The sequence below is a fragment of the Megalopta genalis genome, chromosome 5 (assembly GCF_051020955.1).
Source record: "Megalopta genalis isolate 19385.01 chromosome 5, iyMegGena1_principal, whole genome shotgun sequence".
Lineage (NCBI taxonomy): Eukaryota > Metazoa > Arthropoda > Insecta > Hymenoptera > Halictidae > Megalopta > Megalopta genalis.
The window spans coordinates 20,758,653-20,779,981 of NC_135017.1; the positions used below are offsets into that span (position 1 = coordinate 20,758,653).

The 21,329-nt window shown below is 37.4% G+C and overlaps 1 protein-coding gene across 8 annotated transcripts in view; it reads left to right on the forward strand.

Moving 5' to 3' along the window:
- LOC117219772 (uncharacterized) overlaps window positions 1–21,329 on the forward strand; it is a 536,896-nt gene that overhangs the window by 374,890 nt on the left and 140,677 nt on the right. For all 8 annotated transcript variants that reach the window (XR_013033574.1, XM_076522477.1, XM_076522476.1 and 5 more), the window contains exon 5: window positions 18,422–18,532. Coding sequence is in view for 7 of the 8 variants with exons in the window: in XM_076522477.1 (XP_076378592.1) it covers window positions 18,422–18,532 (111 nt within the window). In the remaining variant the exon portion in view is untranslated. The remainder of the gene's footprint in view (window positions 1–18,421; window positions 18,533–21,329) is intronic.

The following is a 21,329-nucleotide window of genomic DNA, read 5'->3' on the forward strand; positions in this document are numbered from 1 at the left end:
TTATCAGAATGCAGATTTCACGCGTCGAAGAAGAAATGAAACCTCCAAGTAACCTCCTGCGTTTCTCAACAAATATGAACAATTTTAATCTCGCATCCGCAGTACAGTTACTATAAAAAGCGACGGTTCTGCAAGCCGAGAAATCTCGTCGGCGAAAGATCGCGCAGAGGGCAGCTCCGCGACAATTAAAAATTTGCATAGCCATTAATCGCTGCAGCGCGCTCGGCAGTCTCGAAGAATCGCTGCAGTTTACCAACGCAGGCGTTGGCAAAAAAATACAAAAAGAGAAAAAGGATACTCGTCATATATATATAGTCCATTGTGCGTGGGAAAGAACGTTGCGCGATCGGCAAATAAATCAAAAAATGTCGCGATACACTTTTTTCCATCGCGTCGCGTCGACTTCGCGGCGAGCGATGAACGCGAACGAGGATTTTTCGATCGACGTGTGCCCCCATGCGCCACCCCCTTCTCCGCGACACGACGCCATAGTGATTTACATGGCAATAAACTAGCGCCTTGGTGCGCCACGAAAAACGCTTTTGATTTATCCGTGCACTTTCGCGAAGTACTGGACTTCTGCCAGACCGGAAGGTCCATCTCGCCGGAAATCACGACCATAATTCAGTGCCACGGCCGCGGAGGAGTGTCGAGGACCATGAAAACAGGCTTCGCCCGGTGGCGAGTGTCCTGCCGGAGCCGGGGCCGGGAGGCCGAGAGGGCCATTTGCATAAAACGGGCCGCGGTTTTGCAAAATCAATTTGAACTTTTGCGGTCTCACCTTGGCCCCGGCGCGGAACGGCGACTCGTCCGCTTCCGGCCGTCTCCCCGTCTCTAACTTTATTACGTCCGAGAGAACGTCTGTTTGCGGAGCCTGGTAATAGACTCCCGGATGAAAGGAACTCTCGCCGTCGAACCGCATAAAGCGAAATCTCCCGTCCGCGATTCTCTCGCTACGCCGCACTCGGTCCGCGCGCCGTTTTCTTTTTTTTTTATACCGGGGCGCGAAGTTCTGGACATGGATTTCCATAGAATTCGTATTTAATGAATTTGAATGGAACGGTGAAGACATTTGCGAAAAATGGGTGGGTCGAATTTGAAACAGTAAAGGGTTCAGAGAAACTGGGAGTGTTGATGTATTGGTTTCGTTGTTTTTTATTTAAGGTGAAGAAAACGAAGCAAATGGGACAAATGGAGAAAATAGAGAAAGTAGAGAAAATAGAGAAAATAAAGAAAATAGAGAAAATAGAGAAAATAGAGAAAATAGAGAAAATGGAGAAAATGGAGAAAATAGAGAAAATAGAGAAAATAGAGAAAATAGAGAAAATAGGGAAAATAGAGAAAATAGAGAAAATAGAGAAACTATAAGAAATGTAAGAAATGTAAGAAATGTAAGAAATATAGGAAATATAGAAAATATAAAAAATATAGAAAATATAGAAAATATAGAAAATATAGAGAATATAGAAAATATAGAGAATATAGAAAATATAGAGAATATAGAAAATATAGAATATATACAAAATATAGAATATATACAAAATATAGAATATATAGAATATATAAAATATATAGAATATAAAGAATATATAGGAAATATATAGAATATAGGAAATATATAGAATACAGGAAATATAGAAAATATAGAAAATATAGAAAATATAGAAAATATAGAAAATATAGAAAATATAGAAAATATAGAAAATATAGAAATTATAGAAAATATAGAAAATATAGAATATATAGAATATATAAAATATATAGAATATAAAGAATATATAGAAAATATAAAAAATATAAAAAATATAAAAAATATAGAAAACACAGAAAATACAGAAAATATAGAAAATACAGAAAATGCGGAAAATAGAGACAGAGGGAAGAAAAGGAAAATATAAAGAAAGTAAAGGGAGGAGAGAAGAAAAGAAAATAAGGAAAATAAAGAGAGGAAAAAGCTCCAGCAGATTGACGTTACGAAATTATTATACGTACTCGTGTTCCCGTTTATGCGTACGGCAGGATGACAAAGCTCCGCAGATAAAGATGACGAATGCTGCATATATTCGCGTTAGCTTCTCCTTCGAAGGGAAACTATTTTCTGGCCGCTCGAATTCCAGCTCGCCCCGTTGGTGGTCCTGTATTCCCGTCGTGTAGCAAGGGATCCCACATAGTCGCGTCCAGGGTGTGTTATATTGCATTTTATTACCCCGGCGTATACTCGCCAGAAGTAATAGTACGAAATTTATAGGCGCGTGCCTTATAGCGTTCCTTTCCACGGTGTGTAACCTATATCGACACGTTGTTATCTTCACTTACTAGAGCCCCCGGATTTCATTTCAGTTATTTATGGAACCACGATCTCTCCGTACCGTTTCATCCCGGGATACTCGCGGTTTACTTCTTCGAGTCATTGTTCATTCATGTTCGATTTGCTTCCCGCCTCCTCGCGCCATCTGTTCGAATTGGGTGCTGGCAAGTTTCTTTTTTACGCTTTGTAGATTTGTTAATATTTATTCTGTGACACTGACAGATTGTTTTATAAATCGCGATTAATTTTGTCGTAAATTTATTTAATTTAACTTGTTTCTATCGTTTCATTTGTGAATTTCAAGTTATAGAGAATTTAATTAAATTCTAATGCTAAGAACTGATTCATAATATAATTTTAATTACGAATTTATATAACAGTATTTCAATATCGTGGATTATTATGTTATTTGATTTATCTTATTTCTATCATTTTATACATGAATTTCAAGTTATAAAGAATTTAATTAAATTCAGACATCAAGAATTGGTTTATAATGAAATTTTAATTACGAATTTATTTAACAGTATTTCAATATCGTAGATTATTATGTTATTTGATTTATCTTATTTCTGTAATTTCATTTATGTATTCAAGTATAAAAATTGAAGTAAATTCTATAAAACCAAGAATTAATTTATAATAAAATTGTAAGAGTACGAGTTCACATAAAATTATGCAAAAATCGTACCGCATTTTATAACAACGAGCAGAAAATCGTGGCATCTCGGGTCGCAGAGATTGTGCACGGCGCTTTTTCGCGCGGACGGAGATTTGTGCCACGTAAACGGAATCGGAGCGATCGATGGATAATGAAGAGCCCTCGTGAAAAAAATCATACATGGGAGATTGGTTCGTTGACCTCCTTGCATCCTGCTGACACCTGCCCCCGCGCAACTCTTCTTAAAGGCGCGTCCGGGGTTTTAATAAAAAAGTCAACGAAGATCTCCGAGCTTTTATACTTCGCATTCTACTTCCCCATGGTAAAAAAAAGACCACTTTTATGTTAGTGGACACTCGGCAGCCAGGGTGTAATAAAACCGGAACCGCGGTATTGCTTTGAAAAATATTTGGATTGCAAAAGTCGCGTCAGCGGCAGCGCAGAAAAAAAGCCTTCTCTGAATTAATTTAATTTTGTTCTTAACAATTCCGAAAAATTTGCTCAACGTCGGAGAAAAATGCTTGCGAATACCACGGTTTTCATACTTACAATTCGTCTAGTTTTTATAATTACTGTACTTTATGTACTCTAAAATGATTCAGAAATATCGGCAACCCTCTTATTACAATTATACAATACATATAATGTATAATAAATATTGCATAATATTATATCTTATAATAAATATTGCATAATATTATATCTTATAATAAATATTGCATAATATTATATCATATAATAAATATTGCATAATATTACATCATATAATAAATATTGCATAATATTATATCATCGTCACGAATATTTATTCATTTCATTTCTTAATTATAGCTCTATACGATGCAATTTTAAACAACAATATCCCCGAAATTAATTCGCCTCTCTGCACGTGCTAGAGTAGAAAATTATGGTCGTCGCAACTAGAACTCTTGCAAACAAACGCGTTAATTTAAGTCCCTTAAAAACTGTGTTTAAAGGTTGCATTTCGCGCGTGAAATTTCGGCACGGCGCCCAGTGCAAATTTGAAATCTCGCGCACGAAGAATCGCGAACGTTCAAATAATATTCAGCGAAATCCCAGGTTACACGCGGCGCGAACTCGCTGCAAGACGTTGTGTTTAGCCCGGCGAACAATATATAATACAAGCCAGTCCCGCACACATATTTCCAGCATAATTTTGCACCTGGTTCTAGAGTGTCCTCAGTATGCGGAGCTTGTGGAAGCCCGCGAGATATCCGAGGAACTTAATACACTGTATCAGAGCTTAACTCGTTGTCACCCTCGTGGCTGCGCTTTTCGGATCGCATATTCCGCAGTCTCTCGCATTAACCACCCCTGCGCTAGAGCCATTGAAATTAAGCGAATTATAGCGTTCTTTGACCTTACGGACGGAGCTAACTGCCAGTTTAAATTGCCACTCGAGCATTTATATTTTTGTCAATGATAGGTACTTTCTTATTTTATGAAATGGATCTCTTCTTTTCTTTTTCTTTTTTAGCGAATCATAGTATTTTTAAACAAGAGTAAACACATTTTAATTTTCTTTAAAGAGGTCTCTTCTTCATTAGTAAGAAAAGATTAAATATTTTGAAAGAAGAGAGTAAATACAATTTTATATAAATACACTTTATATACTTTATATAAATATATAATTTATATTTTATATAAATCTTTTATATATATATATACTTTTTATATATTATATATTATATTATTATTATATTATATATTATTTATATACATTATTATATTATATAATAATTATATATAAATAATATATAATATAATAATAATATAATAAATATAATAATTAATTATTATATTATATATTATATTATATATATTATTTTTATATTATATTATTATTATTATTATATATATTATATTCTATATTATTTTATTATTATATTACATAAATACACTTTTATATCGAATCAAAATAATTTCAAAGACGAGAAAATGCATTTCGATTTTGTCAGAGCGGTCTCTTCGTCTTTTTAAATCGAATAAAAGTATTTTCGAAGAAAGTCAATTGCATTTCGATCTTCCTCGAGTGGTTCCCTATTGTCTTCTTGAATACACAATGTTGTATCGTTCACGATGTTCGCCAAACGTTATAATTAGAACGAAGGCTCCGGCAATACGCAATGAGTTCAATGCACACGTTCCTGGAGCCCGTATTTCTGGAACATCATGTGTCCGTGCCCACTGTGTTTTCTCTTAATAGATTCAATATTATCTCTCTCGTTCACGTAATTTTCGTGACACGACAGATGGGCTCTTCTGCACCGGAGAGTATATTTATATCCCTATAATGGCAGTTCGTTTCCATTAAGGATCCACGGGAGGGTGCCAATGTTATGCTAGAGATGCTTTATGGGGGCCAATTTATTTTTGGAAAACCTTTCCATTTTCTGGAAAAGAAGCGTAATAAAGTCATCGGGCTGCGCTCGAAATGCAATTCCGGCAATTTCATTGTCTCCGAGTCTGTTCGAACATTCGTCATCGTCGTTCCTCTATGAAATCAAAAATTGTTCTAATAAATAGACAGAATACTTCGCGAAGAATACTGAATAATTATTATCGATAATTATATTCGACTAAAAAGGATATAATTAAATAAATAAATAAAAAATAAATATCTTCATTATTTTAATTATAATGAAAATATTATTTTACTATAATTATATTTCTTTATTATTTAAATAATAAATAAATATTTTCTTAATAAAATATCCTAAATGAAACACTTGAAACAATTATATTCGAATAATATCCGGCTCCGCCTATGGACAATAAAACACGTTTAAACGAATAATAATAAAACGAATCGTTTACCGCAAATAATTTCGAAAAATCAAGAACGCGTACGTGACATAGAGAAATTTCGGCAACCATCGTAAGGGTGTATGGAACACCGTGCACGACAAGGAGGCGCGCGAACGCGGGGCGGTAACAAGCAAGAGGCCTTTGAAGTACATTGTTTTCCACCTGATTTGTCGCATGCCCGGCCGCCTCGTCCTTTCTGCCGCCTAATTATCGGCTCGAAAAGCTCAGCTGGACGTGACGACATCTAAAAGCCCCGTTTCTTCTTCCGTGTATGGAGCGCGCGCGCGGGGCCACGCGCACGACGCCGGCCGCCGCCCCCTTTTTTGCGAGATTTTCGATAGCCCTAAATGCAGGCTCTCTCGTTACGATGGGGCGGCGACGCTAATCAGGATCAAAGTTACGTAGAACGTTGGAGAGAGGATTTCCGCCAGCGCGCGATTACAACTTAAACAGAACCGCGCCCGTACCGGTCGGCCGAAATACGGGAATGTTTTTTCAATTTTTCATCCGCGTTCAATCGCTTAATTCGCTAATCCGATGCCGAATTCACGGTGCGCTGGTTGGATCCATGCGGGATTTGGCGACGCGGGAATTGATTACACGAAATTGTCGGACACTTATTTTTACGCGCGGTTATGCTGTGCTGCTCGTCGCTTTTTTGGCACCGGTGATTCGGAGATTTTGAATCGGATTTCAGTCGATGATACATCGGACTATATAATAGTGAATTAAATAGTAATAAATTTAAATGATAATGAAATAAATATCAATGACTTAATTAATAATGAATTAAATAATACCGAATTAAATATTACTGAATTAAATAATACTGAATTAAATAATACTGAATTAAATAATACCGAATTAAATATTACTGAATTAAATATTACTGAATTAAATAATACTAAATTAAATGTTACTGAATTATATAATACTGAATTAAATAATGCCGAAATAAATAACACCGAATTATATATTATTGAATTAAATAACACCGAATTAAATATTACTGAATTAAATATTACTGAATTAAATATTACTGAACCAAATAATACCGAATTAAATAACACCGAATTAAATATTACTGAATTAAATAACACTAAATTAAATAACACTGAATTAAATATTACTGAATTAAATAATACCGAATTAAATAACACCGAATTAAATATTACTGAATTAAATAATAACAAATTAAACAACAACGAACACATCTCATACGAGATTTCAATTCCTAAAAAAAATACAGAAGAATCTGCTAACACGCGAAACACGTGCGAACGACAGCGATCTCGAACAGAGATTCGCATAATCGTGGATCCATCGTGGTTTTCGAGAGCAGCGGACATGATTATAATTTCTGGCGAAGTCATGTAATAGCGATATCGCGTGACACAAACGCGTTTCTACCATCGCCGGCGCAGTGTTCTTCGACAGTTTTCGCGTTAGGTTGACACGGCCGGGGGGCACGTGTTGCACATTTCGATTTGACGCGATTCGGCCGTGCAAAGTCGTTTACATACAAACGGGCCCGGCCGTGTTCACGCATGTAGAACACGTGCAGAGCTGTGCGGCGCGCGCGTGGCCGAAGTTCGCGCGTTTCGAGTAAATTTGGAACAGACGGGGCGACGGTAACCGGCGATCGTTTGCTATTTCAATTATTATTGCTCGACGCGGAACGCCGGGAACACCGTGCGCTCCATATTTCCTCGCCAATTTCTGTTCCGCGTTCAATCTAACTTTATTCGCGACGGTGCTCCGAACTTCGATGCGGTCGCGCGTCTCACTTGCGACGGTCTTCGGGTTTTTACGCGTGCGAGATCGCGTTATTACTATTATTATTATTATTCATTCATTATTTTTAAGTAATCGTTATTCTATTATTTTATTATTCATTATTTTTATTTTTAAGTAATCGTTATTCTATTATTTCATTATTCATTATTTTTAGTAATCGTTATTCCATTATTTCTTTATTCATTATTTTTAAGTATATAATCGTTATTCTATTATTTTATTATTCGTTATTTTTAAGTAATCGTGATTCTATTATTTTTAAGTAATCGTTATTCTATTATTTTATCATTCATTATTTTTAAGCAATCGTTATTCCATTATTTTATTATTCATTATCTTTAAGTAATCATTATTCCACTATTTCATTATTCATTATTTTTAAGTAATCGTTATTCTAATATTTTCTTATTCATTATTTTTAAATAATTTTTATTCTATTATTTTATTATTAATTAGTCTTTCAAGCCGATTTCAGTTAGGGTACATTTGCATAGATCGGTATGCAGGCTCGACACAGCATGGCGCGGATCATTCGTACACGTTCGAGAAATTAGTCGGCTGATTCTGCGTGCCCGCGGAACACTAATTAATATTAATAGAGCGCAAGCGAACCTGTTCTTCCGGTTCACTCTAAATAACAGTCGCGATGTCGCATTGTTCTATAGAAAACGGTAGTCGGCATTGCACATCGATGGTTATGAAGCAATTCGCGTCGACCGTCATTCCATTCGCGCTATGCAACGCGACTGTAATAGCAACAATTATGTTTGTTCACTGATACAGATAGTTAGCATCAAAAGTAGCACGCGAGCTGATCGACGCGACGGTTATAGTCCTAACAAGGTTACAGGAAGCTGATTCTTACCGATACAACGTTACCCAGTCATCGACGGAATTGTCCTACTCGCGCTATTTAAGTATAGTCAGTCTGTTGCGAGAACAATTCTTCTAATGACCTTCGAGATAGCAGCGTCTCGTTAACTTCGAAGAAATTTCAATTGTCAGTCGCTTTCACCGATAGTTAAATGTCGATAACAATGTTGACAATTATGAAAATCGTTTCGTATTAAGAAAAATAAACAATCGTGTTGTATTTAGAAAAGGAGAATTCTAAATCGTTTTATATCAAGACAAATAATAAATTGTTTTGTATTAAGAAAAATAATAGTTCATTCTATATTATGAAAAATAATGAATCGTTTTGTATTAAGGAAAGTAATAAATGGTTTTATATTTAAAAAAGTAATAAATCTTTTCTTATTAAAAAAAATAATACATCGTTCTATATTAAGAAAAATAATGACTCGTTTTATATTAAGAAAAATAATAGATCATTCTATATTATGAAAAATAATGAATCGTTTTGTATTAAGAAAAGTAATAAATGGTTTTATATTTAAAAAAGTAATAAATCTTTTCTTATTAAGAAAAATAATACATCGTTCTATATTAAGAAAAATAATGAATCGTTTTATATTAAGAAAAATAATAAATCGTCCTATATTAAGAAGAAGAATAAATCATGTTAAATGAAAAAAAATATTAAATCCACTAATGAAAGTAATTACTAGACGGCGAATTTTGCGCATTTAAAACAAAACTTAATAAATGAGATACAAATTTGTAAAGACGCTAGAGAAGAGTGTGTTGCATCATGTCCAATGTATTAAAATTATTAAAAAAGGAAAGACTTTTTCATCGGTCCCGTAATTGAATAAGACAATGTTTCTTTCGCATAAAAATCCGCAGTGCAGTAATTGCACAACAATAACGAACATACGTGCCTACTTTCATGCCCAGTTCCATGCAAGTATGTTATATCGCTGGTGGAAGTGACTGGGAAATTATGGCTTGATAGCGCCAGCTAAAGAGATTTAATAGTCTTCCAAGACGAAATATGATCGCTTTGCATAGGCAAGAGGTCGCGGGCGCAAGCAAGGGTGTCCTTTGCAGCGCGGCTGCCACTTACGGCAAAGAGACTTTACCCCAAAGACGACAACGGCCCTTTGGTGTCGAAATACGTGTGAAGCATTCCTGCCTTTAAATGGGACCGCCCCGGGCTAAGATCTCTCCCCGACTCTCTCTCGTTTCCTCGGTCTGTCCTCCCTCCATCTTAGCCGCAACCGCGCGGATACACAACGTCCCCGCGTCCTCCTTCAGAAACCTGTTCCCATAAATCTTAATGAACCCCGAGGATTTACGAATCATTTATACATATTGCTCGCGGAACACTCCCGAAGGCTAAGCAGATTTTCAGCCGGGGACGACGTGCACCCGCCGCGGAATCGGGATGTTCGTTCTCGCAAGATTCAGAGGACCGATCAATTAGCCGGTCGAAAATCACGCTAATTCGATGGATTTTAAACGGCGGTTTCGAAGCTCGTTTGGACGGGGGCTTGCTTCTTTTACGTTGCAAGGGGTTGTAAAACAAACCCTTGCATTTTGTGCGTGTGAATTTGGGCATTACGGGTCGTACAACGGCTCGCATTTATGACGATTTTTTTAAACATGTGAACGATAATGTGAACATTATTTTGAAACGCGGTGCAACAGTTTTTAATGATTATTATTATTATTATGACCATTGTTACATGGTCCTTTATGAAATTATATTGTATTATTATTATTATTATTATAAGCTCCTTTATGAAATTATATTATTATTTTTATTATTGTATATGATCCTTTATGAAGTTATATTATTATTTTTATTATTATATCATTCTTTATGAAATTATATTATTATTTTTATCATTACATGGTCTTTTATGAAATTATATTGTTATTATTATTATTATTATTATTATTATTATTATTATTATTATTATTATTATTATTATTATTATATGATTCTTCATGAAATGATATTATTATTTTTATTATTATATGGCCCTTTATGAAATTATATTATTATTACCATTATTATATGATACTTTATGAAAATATATTATTATTAATATTATTACTATATCGTCCTTTATGAAATTATATTGTTATTATTATTATTATTATTATTGTTATATGGTTCTTTATGATATTACAGACATTTATGAAAATCCAACGAAATCTTACGATTATTTTAGCTCTCAATCCACTTAAACAATTCACGCGAGAAGTACGAAAGGAGAGGCGCAAAGAAAAATCGGTTGCAGCGGTTTTTCGCCGGAAATGTTGAAAAAGACGACAGGACAAATGGCGACAGGCGATTCGCCGCAATTATTCCGCCATACGTCGGCGAATCGAGCGGGTGGTTTGCATTCAAACAAACTGATACCGCGGCAGATTACGCGGCCCACAAATCATCACGTTACCGATCGCGCCGCGACACCTCGAATTAATTCTAACGTTTTTCGATGAGTTATTCGCCCCGGCTTGTGCAAATGCGGGAGCAAAACGCGCCGCCACGCCACGGCGACACGTGTTTTTAATTCCCGCGTGGGGAAACGGTCGCGCCTTTGCGGCCGAAGCGGCGAACAACCACCCCTTTCGGACGGTCTGCTAATGAAAATCGAACGATCAAAAACGCGGAAAGCCTCTCCTTTGGCCGGATTTCCCTTTGAATTATGCCCGGGGAACCGGAACCGTAAAGAGAAAGAAAACACGCGCGCGGATCCGGATCACGGCGACGTGCACGGCGAACTACACTGTTGTTTTTTGCGGCGACGCGGAACCTTTGAACGCGAGCCGCGAGAACCGCTCCCCCGAATCCAATTTTTAATGTACTTTGACGGTTTTCGTGTAATTTTAGGGGGTACGCGCCGGAGATTGCTTTGGTACGTTCGTTCTTCTGCATCGCTTTCATGGAATTGCGTTTTTTCGCCGGCCAGAGACGCGGAAAATTATGCCCGCGGTGTTATTGCTGTTCGACAGTTTCTTTATACGGCGGAATGTTGAAAATTATTTAGCAACGAATGATCTTTCTTTGCGGACCGCAAATGGTCCATCTCTTCTTATATATCGGATGCCATGAAGTGAAATGAAATAGATAAAATGGAACAAGAAATAGAATAAAATAGAACAGTATAGAATAAAGTAAAATAGGATAGAATGGAATAAAATAGAATAGAAAAGAATCGAACAGAATCGAACAGAATAAAACAGAATAGAACAGAGTAGAACAGAATAGAATAGAATAGAAGAATAGAATAAAATAGAATAGAATAGAAGAATAGAATAAAATAGAATAGAATAGAAAAGAATAGAATAAAATAAAATATAATAGAATGGAATAGAAAAGGATAGAATAAAATAGAATAGAATAGAATAGAAAAAAATAGAATAAAATAAAATAAAATAGAATAGAATAAAATAGAATAGAATAGAAAAGAATAGAATAAAATAAAATATAATAGAATAGAATAGAAAAGGATAGAATAAAATAGAATAGAATAGAATAGAAAAGAATAGAATAAAATAGAATAGAATAGAATAGAAAAGGATAGAATGAAATAGAATAGAATAGAATAGAAAAGAATAGAGTAAAATAGAATAGAATAGAATAGAAAAGAATAGAATACAGTAGATTAGAACAGAACAGAACAGGATAGAATAAAGTAGAAAAAAATAAAATAAAAAGGAATAGCATAAAATAGAATAAAATAAATTAGAATAAAATAAAATAAAATAAAATAGAATAAAATAGAATAAAATAGAATAAAATAGAATAAAATACAATAAAATACAATAAATGAGCTTAGATGAAATTTTGCATAAAACGTTCTACACCAATCACTTTTATCCCTTGGCAAGCTTAGCGTTAATACAGTTTGATTAGCGAACAGCCATTCTGCAAACAGTAGGAGTCAAGCATGATGTCTTCGGTAATTAAATTCGGTCCAGTGAACTGATTCTAAAGCGATAACGAAGTTAAGACTCCCCCATCTGAAGAACTAGTTTGCGTCCAACTCACTTACACGGACGTGTCAAATTCCAGGAGAAAATACTTGGATTAATTAAGATCGCGTGGGATTTACAGTTGTCTATACTATGCGTCTACAGATTATCAAGTCGGTAATTAACAAACGAGAGCAAATCAAATCAGATGGAATCAGCAATTAAAACATTCTAATTTTAACGATTCCATATATGTATACGTTGATTTACATTAATTCGCGTAACAATTCCTACATGAGATCATTAAAATAAGAATATTTTATTCGCTGATGTTTTTCAAATTCGATTCGCTTTCGTTCGGATTTTCAACATTTCGAAATCTTGTGTGTCCAAAATAAATAAAAATGTACATTCTAAATGCATGGTAAATGGAATTTTAACGAAGTAATCGTGCAAAGTTAAATCATGTGAAAAGCAGTAACATTCGAGGAAGATCCAGATTCCAATATATCGAACTATTTAACCTGTCGAGTAATTAATCATTCGTAGCGTTGCGTTCTCGGCAAACTGTGCAGCTCTCAATTAAAAATCGCATACTTGAAAACTTTCCTCGTGGAAGCGATCTGGCACGCGGAAACAGATCTAGGGAAGCGATCGCTCTCATTACGGATCGATCGATCGGTGCCGGTTCGTTAACGCGTCTTCGCGGTAAGAGATTTAATCTTTTTCCGGGTAAATCGAATAAATTCATTCGGACGAAATTAACATTCCCCGCGGGGATGAGTCACAGAGGGAAAGAGAAAGAGAGCCAGAGAGGCAGAGAGTGGCAAAGAGAGATGGAGAGAGAGCTAGAGAGGCAGAGCGAGAGGGAGAGAGAGCTAGAGTGGCAGAGAGAGAGAGAGAGAGAGAGAGAGAGGGCTAGAGAGGCAGAGAGATAGGGAGAGAGAGCTAGAGTGGCAAAGAGAGAGGGAGAGAGAGCTAGAGAGGCAGAGAGATAGTGAGAGAGAGCTAGAGAGGCAGAGAGATAGGGAGAGAGAGCTAGAGAGACAAAGAAATAGGGAGAGAGAACTAGAGTAGCAAAGAGAGAGGGAGAGAGAGCTAGAATGGCAAAGAGAAAGGGAGAGAGAGCTAGAGAGGCAGAGAGATAGGGCGAGAGAGCTAGAGAGGCAGAGAGAGAGAGAGAGAGAGAGAGAGACAGAGAGACAGAGAACCAGAAAGAGAAAGAGAGAGAGAGAGAAACAGAGAAGCAAAGAGGCAGACAGAGAGACAGAGAGATAAAGAGAAAAAGAGAGAAAGGGAGAGAGAGGGAGAGGGAGAGAGGCGCAGTTAGTAGTGCACGAGGTTTTCTCCGGGGCATAAGAAAATCGGCTCGAGCTGTCGTCCCGTAAACGTTCCCTGGATCGAGTTAACCGTCTGATTACTCGAGGGCGGCGCGGACGGTGCCCTTACCCTTGTTCTCGTTCACGTCCCTACCCTGGAAAATGGGCGTTTGCAATTTAACGGAATCTCTGCATATAGAGTGGGCTCATCGCGACGGTTCTGTACTTTAAATGACGTCCCGGAAGTCCCCGCACTAATTCTATGGGTCTTCGAATGGATCCCGTGCATAGAGTGACGCGTCCCCTATCGTCCATCCCGAAGGGTTCAAGACAAGGGCTGGGTCTCTCTCTCTCTCTCTCTCTCTCTCTCTCTCTCTCTCTGTCTCTCTCTGGACGGGGACAGCTTGCTGGAATCGCGCGGGAACGTCGTTTCTTAAACGCGCGCGATACTCGGACCGCGGAACACTGCTTCCTCTTATGCCTCGTTTTAATTAATCATTGATATTATCGCGCGATTTCAAGCGCACGACACGCAGCGCGGTTTCAGCACCTTGCATTAATCGCCGCGTTCCGAATATCTGGGACACGACGCAATGGAATTTGTTTCTTGTCGAGCAGATCTGCTGACTTTTAATTATATTTTTCGCGGACTTTTAATTATATTCTACTCGATCTTTGATTACTTATTTAATCACATTTCTGCGCTCGATAGGTTCTTGAACATTTTTATTCAGTTGCAAATGGACTGCCGATCTTCATGCGTTTATGCTTTGTAAAATGGAAGCTGCAAGATTTTCGTAAAATAATCGATGGAAGCAAACATTTTTAAGTTAACTATTATAAAATAAGTTCCGTCGACTTAAGTGTTCGTAAGTTACACAATAATTAGAGTAATATTGTCTCAACATCAGTTACTTCAATATTAGATAATACGGTGTCTATTTATATGTATTTATATAATATTTACATCGATTAATACGGTTTCAATCACGGTTTAAAATTGTTGCAGCGTGCTTTAGGAAAATATGCGTAATCGATCGGGAAAAATATGTAAATATGTATAATCGAATAAAATGGACCGAAACGAACCATGTTTTCGATGCAACGTGAAAAAGCGCAAGAGGGAGGAAAGCACTGCGCCTTTAGTATAAAATACACGACAGGGGTGAACAAGCTTTAAATCTTCTCTTGTTTGTTCTGCTCTGACGGGCTCATAATTATTCACGACGCGGACCGCGCCATTAATCCAAGGAAAACCAATACTTTCCCGATAATGTCAGCCATGGTCATTCTGGGAACCCTTTAATACGGATTTACAAGCACACGCAGGAGTCAACGGAGGCTCCTTGCGACTTTATACAGGGTGTGCTGTGATTTCGCTGCGGGTACCAATTAAAATTTCTTCGAACCTGTGGTATAGAAATTCGTTAAACAATCGATTGTCTATTGTTTGAACGTTGTACTGTTTAATAGTTGCTGTTTAATAACTGTTTAATATAATGACTATATAATAGTTAATAATATAAAAGAGCTATATAATATAATAATATAATAATATAAAAACTATATAATATAATAATATAATAACCATAAAATATAATAATATAATAACCATACAATATAATAATATAGTAACTATACAATATAATTATATAATAACTATACAATATATAGTAATATAATAACCATACAATATAATAATATAATAACCATACAATATATAATAATATAATAATATAGTAACTATATAATATAATAATATAATAATACAATATAATATTATATAATACAATAACTATATTAATAACAACTATTAAAGAATTTCCTTCATCAATAACAATTCCAAGCGATCCAAAGAACTTCTTTCATGGACAGCTGTTATAAACGACGAAAATCAATTCCTGTGAACAATTTCTCTCAAACTTTACCAGGAAGAGAAAATATTTCCGTTCCATTGTAATCCTTAATTGCAAGCAATACGACCTCAATCGATGTAATAACACTCGCGTCTCTTTTTCTTTTCGATTAAAACAGTTACGTCTCCTGCCTCGAAACAGACTAAAATCGTCAGCTGCTCGCTGTTGACCGACAGAACGCAAACTTCTTGGTCGGAGATCGTGCGTAAGAAGGGCCGGTCAGTCGGTCGCGGTCGGAAGAGCGCCACCCGGTATAATTCGGCTTGCTCGCGGCAAACAATAGCCAGGCGTACTCGTGGATCGGCGCGGTGCGGCCTGGAGTACTAAAACGTGGACTCGCCGAGGGGTTAGAAAGGGTGAATTGCAGCTACGTGCCCCCGCATACGAATGATCCCCGCGCGGTGCCTGCCGAGGCGTCGTTGGCCGCCTCGAGGGCCCCTCAAACCCGTCGCCGAGGCGCGGCGTCGCCTCGGATCTAATGGATTGCACCGATACTTACGGTCAAATCGCGACCAACAGCCCTCTCCTCTCTCTCTCTCTCTCTCTCTCTCTCTCTCTCTCTCTCTCTCTCTGCCTCTCTAGCTCTCTCGCCCTATCTCTCTGCCTCTCTAGCTCTCTCTCCCTTTCTCTTTGCCATTCTAGCTCTCTCTCCCTCTCTCTTTGCTACTCTAGCTCTCTCTCTCTTTCTCGCTCTCCTCTAGACCGGCACTCATTACCATTCCGTTCGAACGGATTCAATGAACGCTCTTGATAATCAGAAATACCCGGGGCCCGAAACACGTAAATTGGACAGAAATTCGAATTGCCTTCGGGGAAACGCGAACAACCAGTCGACGATTTCCCGAACAACCCGGCTAGTTTGCATGCGAATGCTCCTCGCGGAAAATCCTGCCTTCTCATTGTTACCGCTCCATTTCACCCCGGCGAATGCATCGCGGCCTCGCCGAACGAAACACCTGGTTTCTTGGACATCATCGGCCGAAATTGCTGGTCAATATTTTCTGCCTGGACAAGGCTCCGTCAGTCTGTTTTTGGCTGACAGAATTGTTTAGAAGATAATTTTTGGAAATTAATTTTTACGAGATTATTTCATTCATCGACGTTGTAATTTCTTCATTTTATTTAAGACTTGCAAGAGGCACGAACGTTGAAGGAGTAATTGGCTGCTACACGTAAAATAGCTATGCAATTTCTACTTCATTTAACCCTTTGCACTCGAATGGTGACTCTGGGGCGCCACCAAAAATGGCTATACTATTTTTCAAAGTAATTGTAAACAGTATCAGACTCGTTTATATCTAAACGACTCTTAAAATTGCGAGTTTCGTGCTTGCCAATAGGCTTTCGTATGCGTAAATCGCAATAAATCATATAAAACAGAAACACCGTAGATCAGAAAATATGTTTAAATTATAATTAAAATAGCTTCGGGTGCGAAGGGTTAATAAGACAGTTCAATCTCGTGAAATTATCGAGGCATTTCGCGCGGAAAGTCTGAAAAACTCGCGAGACGATCGCGAAGCTTCGCAGTCGGATATCTCCGGACCGCTTGGACCGCCGATCATTTATGAAGTCTGAGGTTGAAAACGTGGTGGCCCATTCGGAACTCACGCACGCGAGTTCGCTCGAGTTCGCCGAAGTTATCTCGAACGCGCAGTTCGCCCCGGCGAACAGTTCGATCCCGGATCGCGCATAGATCGGAAGCTTACGGTCGACCGTTTCTCAATTAACTTTCGCGGCCGCAAACGCAACGGAACCCCGAAACTTTCCCTGTAACTTTCAGCAGGATGTTCCCCGTAATTCCTGTTGCTCGAGTTTTAAGCTGCCTTAACAGCGGCTTAAAGTTCCTCGGGAGATCACGCCGTTCTGTGTACTCAGAGATTACGAGAATGCGGAATGCCGATTCGGATTCCCGAAACCGAGGAAATACCAGCCGTGCCGGCGCGGCGATTCTGGCCGCATCGCGCATCTCGCGCGGTTATGGTCGCTGAAAAACGTTAGGCCGATGTCGGAATAATAATCCGGCCACTTGCGACACTTTCGCCGAATTATTTAGAGAGCGAATTCGCGACGATGCGAGTGTATTCGGTTTTTTGGAGACGCTGTTCGACGAGATTTTGTAATTGCAATGTTAAGAGAGTAGCATAAATTAATAATAAATTATTAAATATAGTATAATATGATATTAATAAATTTAATAATATAATAATAATATATATTAATTATACATGATAATTAATATATATTATTATTATTATATTAATTATATATGATAATTAATATATTAATATATAATAATGTATAATATATTAATAAGTAATATATTAAATATATAATAATATATATATAATATTATTGAATGCAATAAATTAGAAAATAAAAGCAGTTATATAAAATAATAATATTTGTGAAAAGTCTTTGTGAACAAATAATATTTATGATTTTCTATGCGTTCTCTGAGAAAAATTTCTAGATCGAATACGAAACTGTGAAAACATTCGAAGAATTTGGGAATATTTTTCAACGTATCATTCTCAATGACGTTGCAAGAGAAAAGTCATTTTTTTATCAGACTTATATTAGCTCCAATTAACTTGGAGAATTTGCACGATTTTTTTGTTTAAACTTGCGCAATACCGTGGCTGTGTGATACTAGTTATTCCGTGACAGGAATTCTGTCGCGTGTTTTCGCCCGAAGATTTATACGGTGGACAGAACGCGTGTACGTTTATTCATTGAAAATGATTTATTGTCGCAGGAAAGCCTGGAGGAACGGGTACAGGAACTGGAACAAGCATTACAAGCGGAACGACTCGCTGCGCAACGAGATCGAGCAACGATCACGAAACTTCAACGACAGATCAATAAGGTAAGTCGATGCCGAAGTAATGATCTCTTCTGTGTACATCGTAGATCGTTCTGCTATTTCTTAACGCTAGAACTGCCGAGTCGCGAACGCGACAAATGCATATCGCTTCACGACAATGACATGATTGAATTTATGTATAAAAACTTGGTGTACGATTCCTACGTTCTTTATCGTATATTCTCGTCAAATCTTATTAATTTGTCATCGTTGCAAGGAATTTTGTATCAAAGAACAGATGAAATCGTCGAAATAAGCAACGAATGCACGCGAACAAATATGCAACAAATAAGCAACTGAACAAATTAAGCACTGAGTCGGAATCTACGAGTTGCAAAAATGTTACAAATTCTTGTTTTTTCTATTCGCACATTGCCGAGGCCTGAAAGCGGCTAACAAAAATTGATTTTACTATCGTGAGAATTACACAAAGAGATAGAATTTATTCGAATTCTTTGCAATTTTGATAACAGCGTGTCTCCGCATAGAGAAATAAATTTAACAATTTCGGAAGCAGCTTCGCGCGACTTCGATAATTATGAAATCAAAAATGCGAAACCGGTCGTTTGACCGGCGGTGGTAGCTTTAGCGTTAAACAATCGCTTCAACCATATTCAAACCAGCTTTCAAGTATCCAAACGCTGAATAAAAAACGAACGAGAGACCCAAGCGGCTGGATCTTTAAGAAAAAGAATCGTCCGCGTCGGTAGGGTGCTGGAGAAAAACCATCGGCAAGGACGCGTAATCCCGCGGAGGCGCATAAATTCGCGGCGGCGTCCGCGGATGCCTCGAATATAATCCCGTTTATATTCCATTTTAATCTGTTTCTCCGGCGAACGCCGGCGGAGCACCGCGACGGCAGATTCGAAATTGTGGGCGCGATCGCGGCCGCGCGAGGGTGGAGAGAATGATGTACGACAGGCCGGTTGTTGGTCTCTGCGTCTGACGTTGCCGGCCCTTTTGCGCCGCCCTCCATTTGCAAGCCGATAAAGTATCGTGACAAAAACAACCGCGGGCAAAGAGTGGAAAAGCGGGAAATACAGTGCCGGCCGGGGTAATCTCGCATGATTAATGCGAGCCTCTCGAACCCCCGCGCCTCTCGGCACCCATTCTTCGGCCGCGTCGATTCTTCGACTGCACCCGCGGTCGAATCGTTGGTTCATCGTCGACGAGCCGCGTCGATCAATGCCAGTCGAATCACTGTCGCTTCGATCCGATCGAGAACGTCGCGGAATTAATTGGGTCGGCCTTGGGTTTATGCCAAATTCTGCCTTTTAGTTTCTGTTTTATTAAGCAGATGAATTTGATGTTGAGGGAATTTTTGGTTATTTTGGTTTAATTATAATACTGGTGTGACTATAATACTAGTCTAACTATAATACTGGCATAATTATAATACTAGTGTAACTATAACTATAATACTAGTATAACTATAATTATAATACTAGTATAACTATAACTATAATACTAGTATAACTATAACTATGACACTAGTATAACTATAATTATAATACTAGTATAACTAGAACTATAATACTAGTATAACTATAATTATAATACTAGCATAACTATAATTATAATACTAGTATAACTAGAACTATAATACTAGTATAACTATAACTATAATACTAGTATAACTATAACTGTAATACTAGTATAACTAGAACTATAGTACTAGTATAACTATAACTATAATACTAGTATAACTATAACTATAATACTAGTATAACTATAACTATAATACTAGTATAATTATAATACTTGTGTAACCATAATACTAGTATAACTATAACTATAATACCAGTATAACTACTATAACTAGCATAACTGTAATAACAGTATAACAACTATGGTACCAATATATTAAATGGTGAAATAACGATATTTACATTACGGATCCAAACGCACCCGAAGCGTTAACAGGCTTTGCATCGATAAACGAATTTTTTGGTAAAACATAAGTGAACAGAGCGGAATAAAAGCTTTCCGCGTGTGCCGCGTTGTGTCGAAGACAAATTAGTTTCAATATTTGCGAACCGCGCGTGCTGTTGAATGAGAATCGACCGACGCGTCTGTCCATGGCTGTCCGTTTCCACTTTCGGTATACATGTGCATACAAAAGTATGCGAGAGTTTGACGAATTTGAAAAAAGAATTGAACACGTCTGCGATTTCTTTTTGACTAATATCTGTCGACTGAAATCTCTAGAACATTAAATGCCGAAAATCAAGCCGAATAGCATCTACAAAATTAAAAACCATAGAAAATTCTCCCTAATTTTCCTTCAGCTTGTAAACAAAAATGGACAATTTGGGAAAAGGAGATTATTCGAGCCTTGCGCCTCGTTTTGTTCACAATCGGCAATTATAATCGTACATCGTATAATCGTATCGATAATCGAATAATCGTATCTCCCAAATTGTTCATTTTTGTTCACAAGCTGAAAGAAAATTGTGCAGAATTTGCTGCACTTTAATTAATGAAATTGAAACTAGAATTTTATATTCAGCAAAATTTACTCGACCATATTGTACCAGAAATAAACGTTAAAAATTAATAAAAAAAGAAAAATTAGCTTCGCTGAGATTCTAAAGAAAATTTGCGCAGCGAAGTTGTTGCAATCTTTCGTTTCGAGATCGATCACAGGTCCGTACGCCGCATCCGTTTGCCCGCGATCGGAGCTGCCGTTCCACAGAAACTGCATAAAGAACACGCTGATCAGAGTAATTCGTATTCCCAGTTCCTAGTTGAAAGAACGCCGAGCGTACTCGCGAGCTGTTTCTGCGCGCGCCGCGCGCCA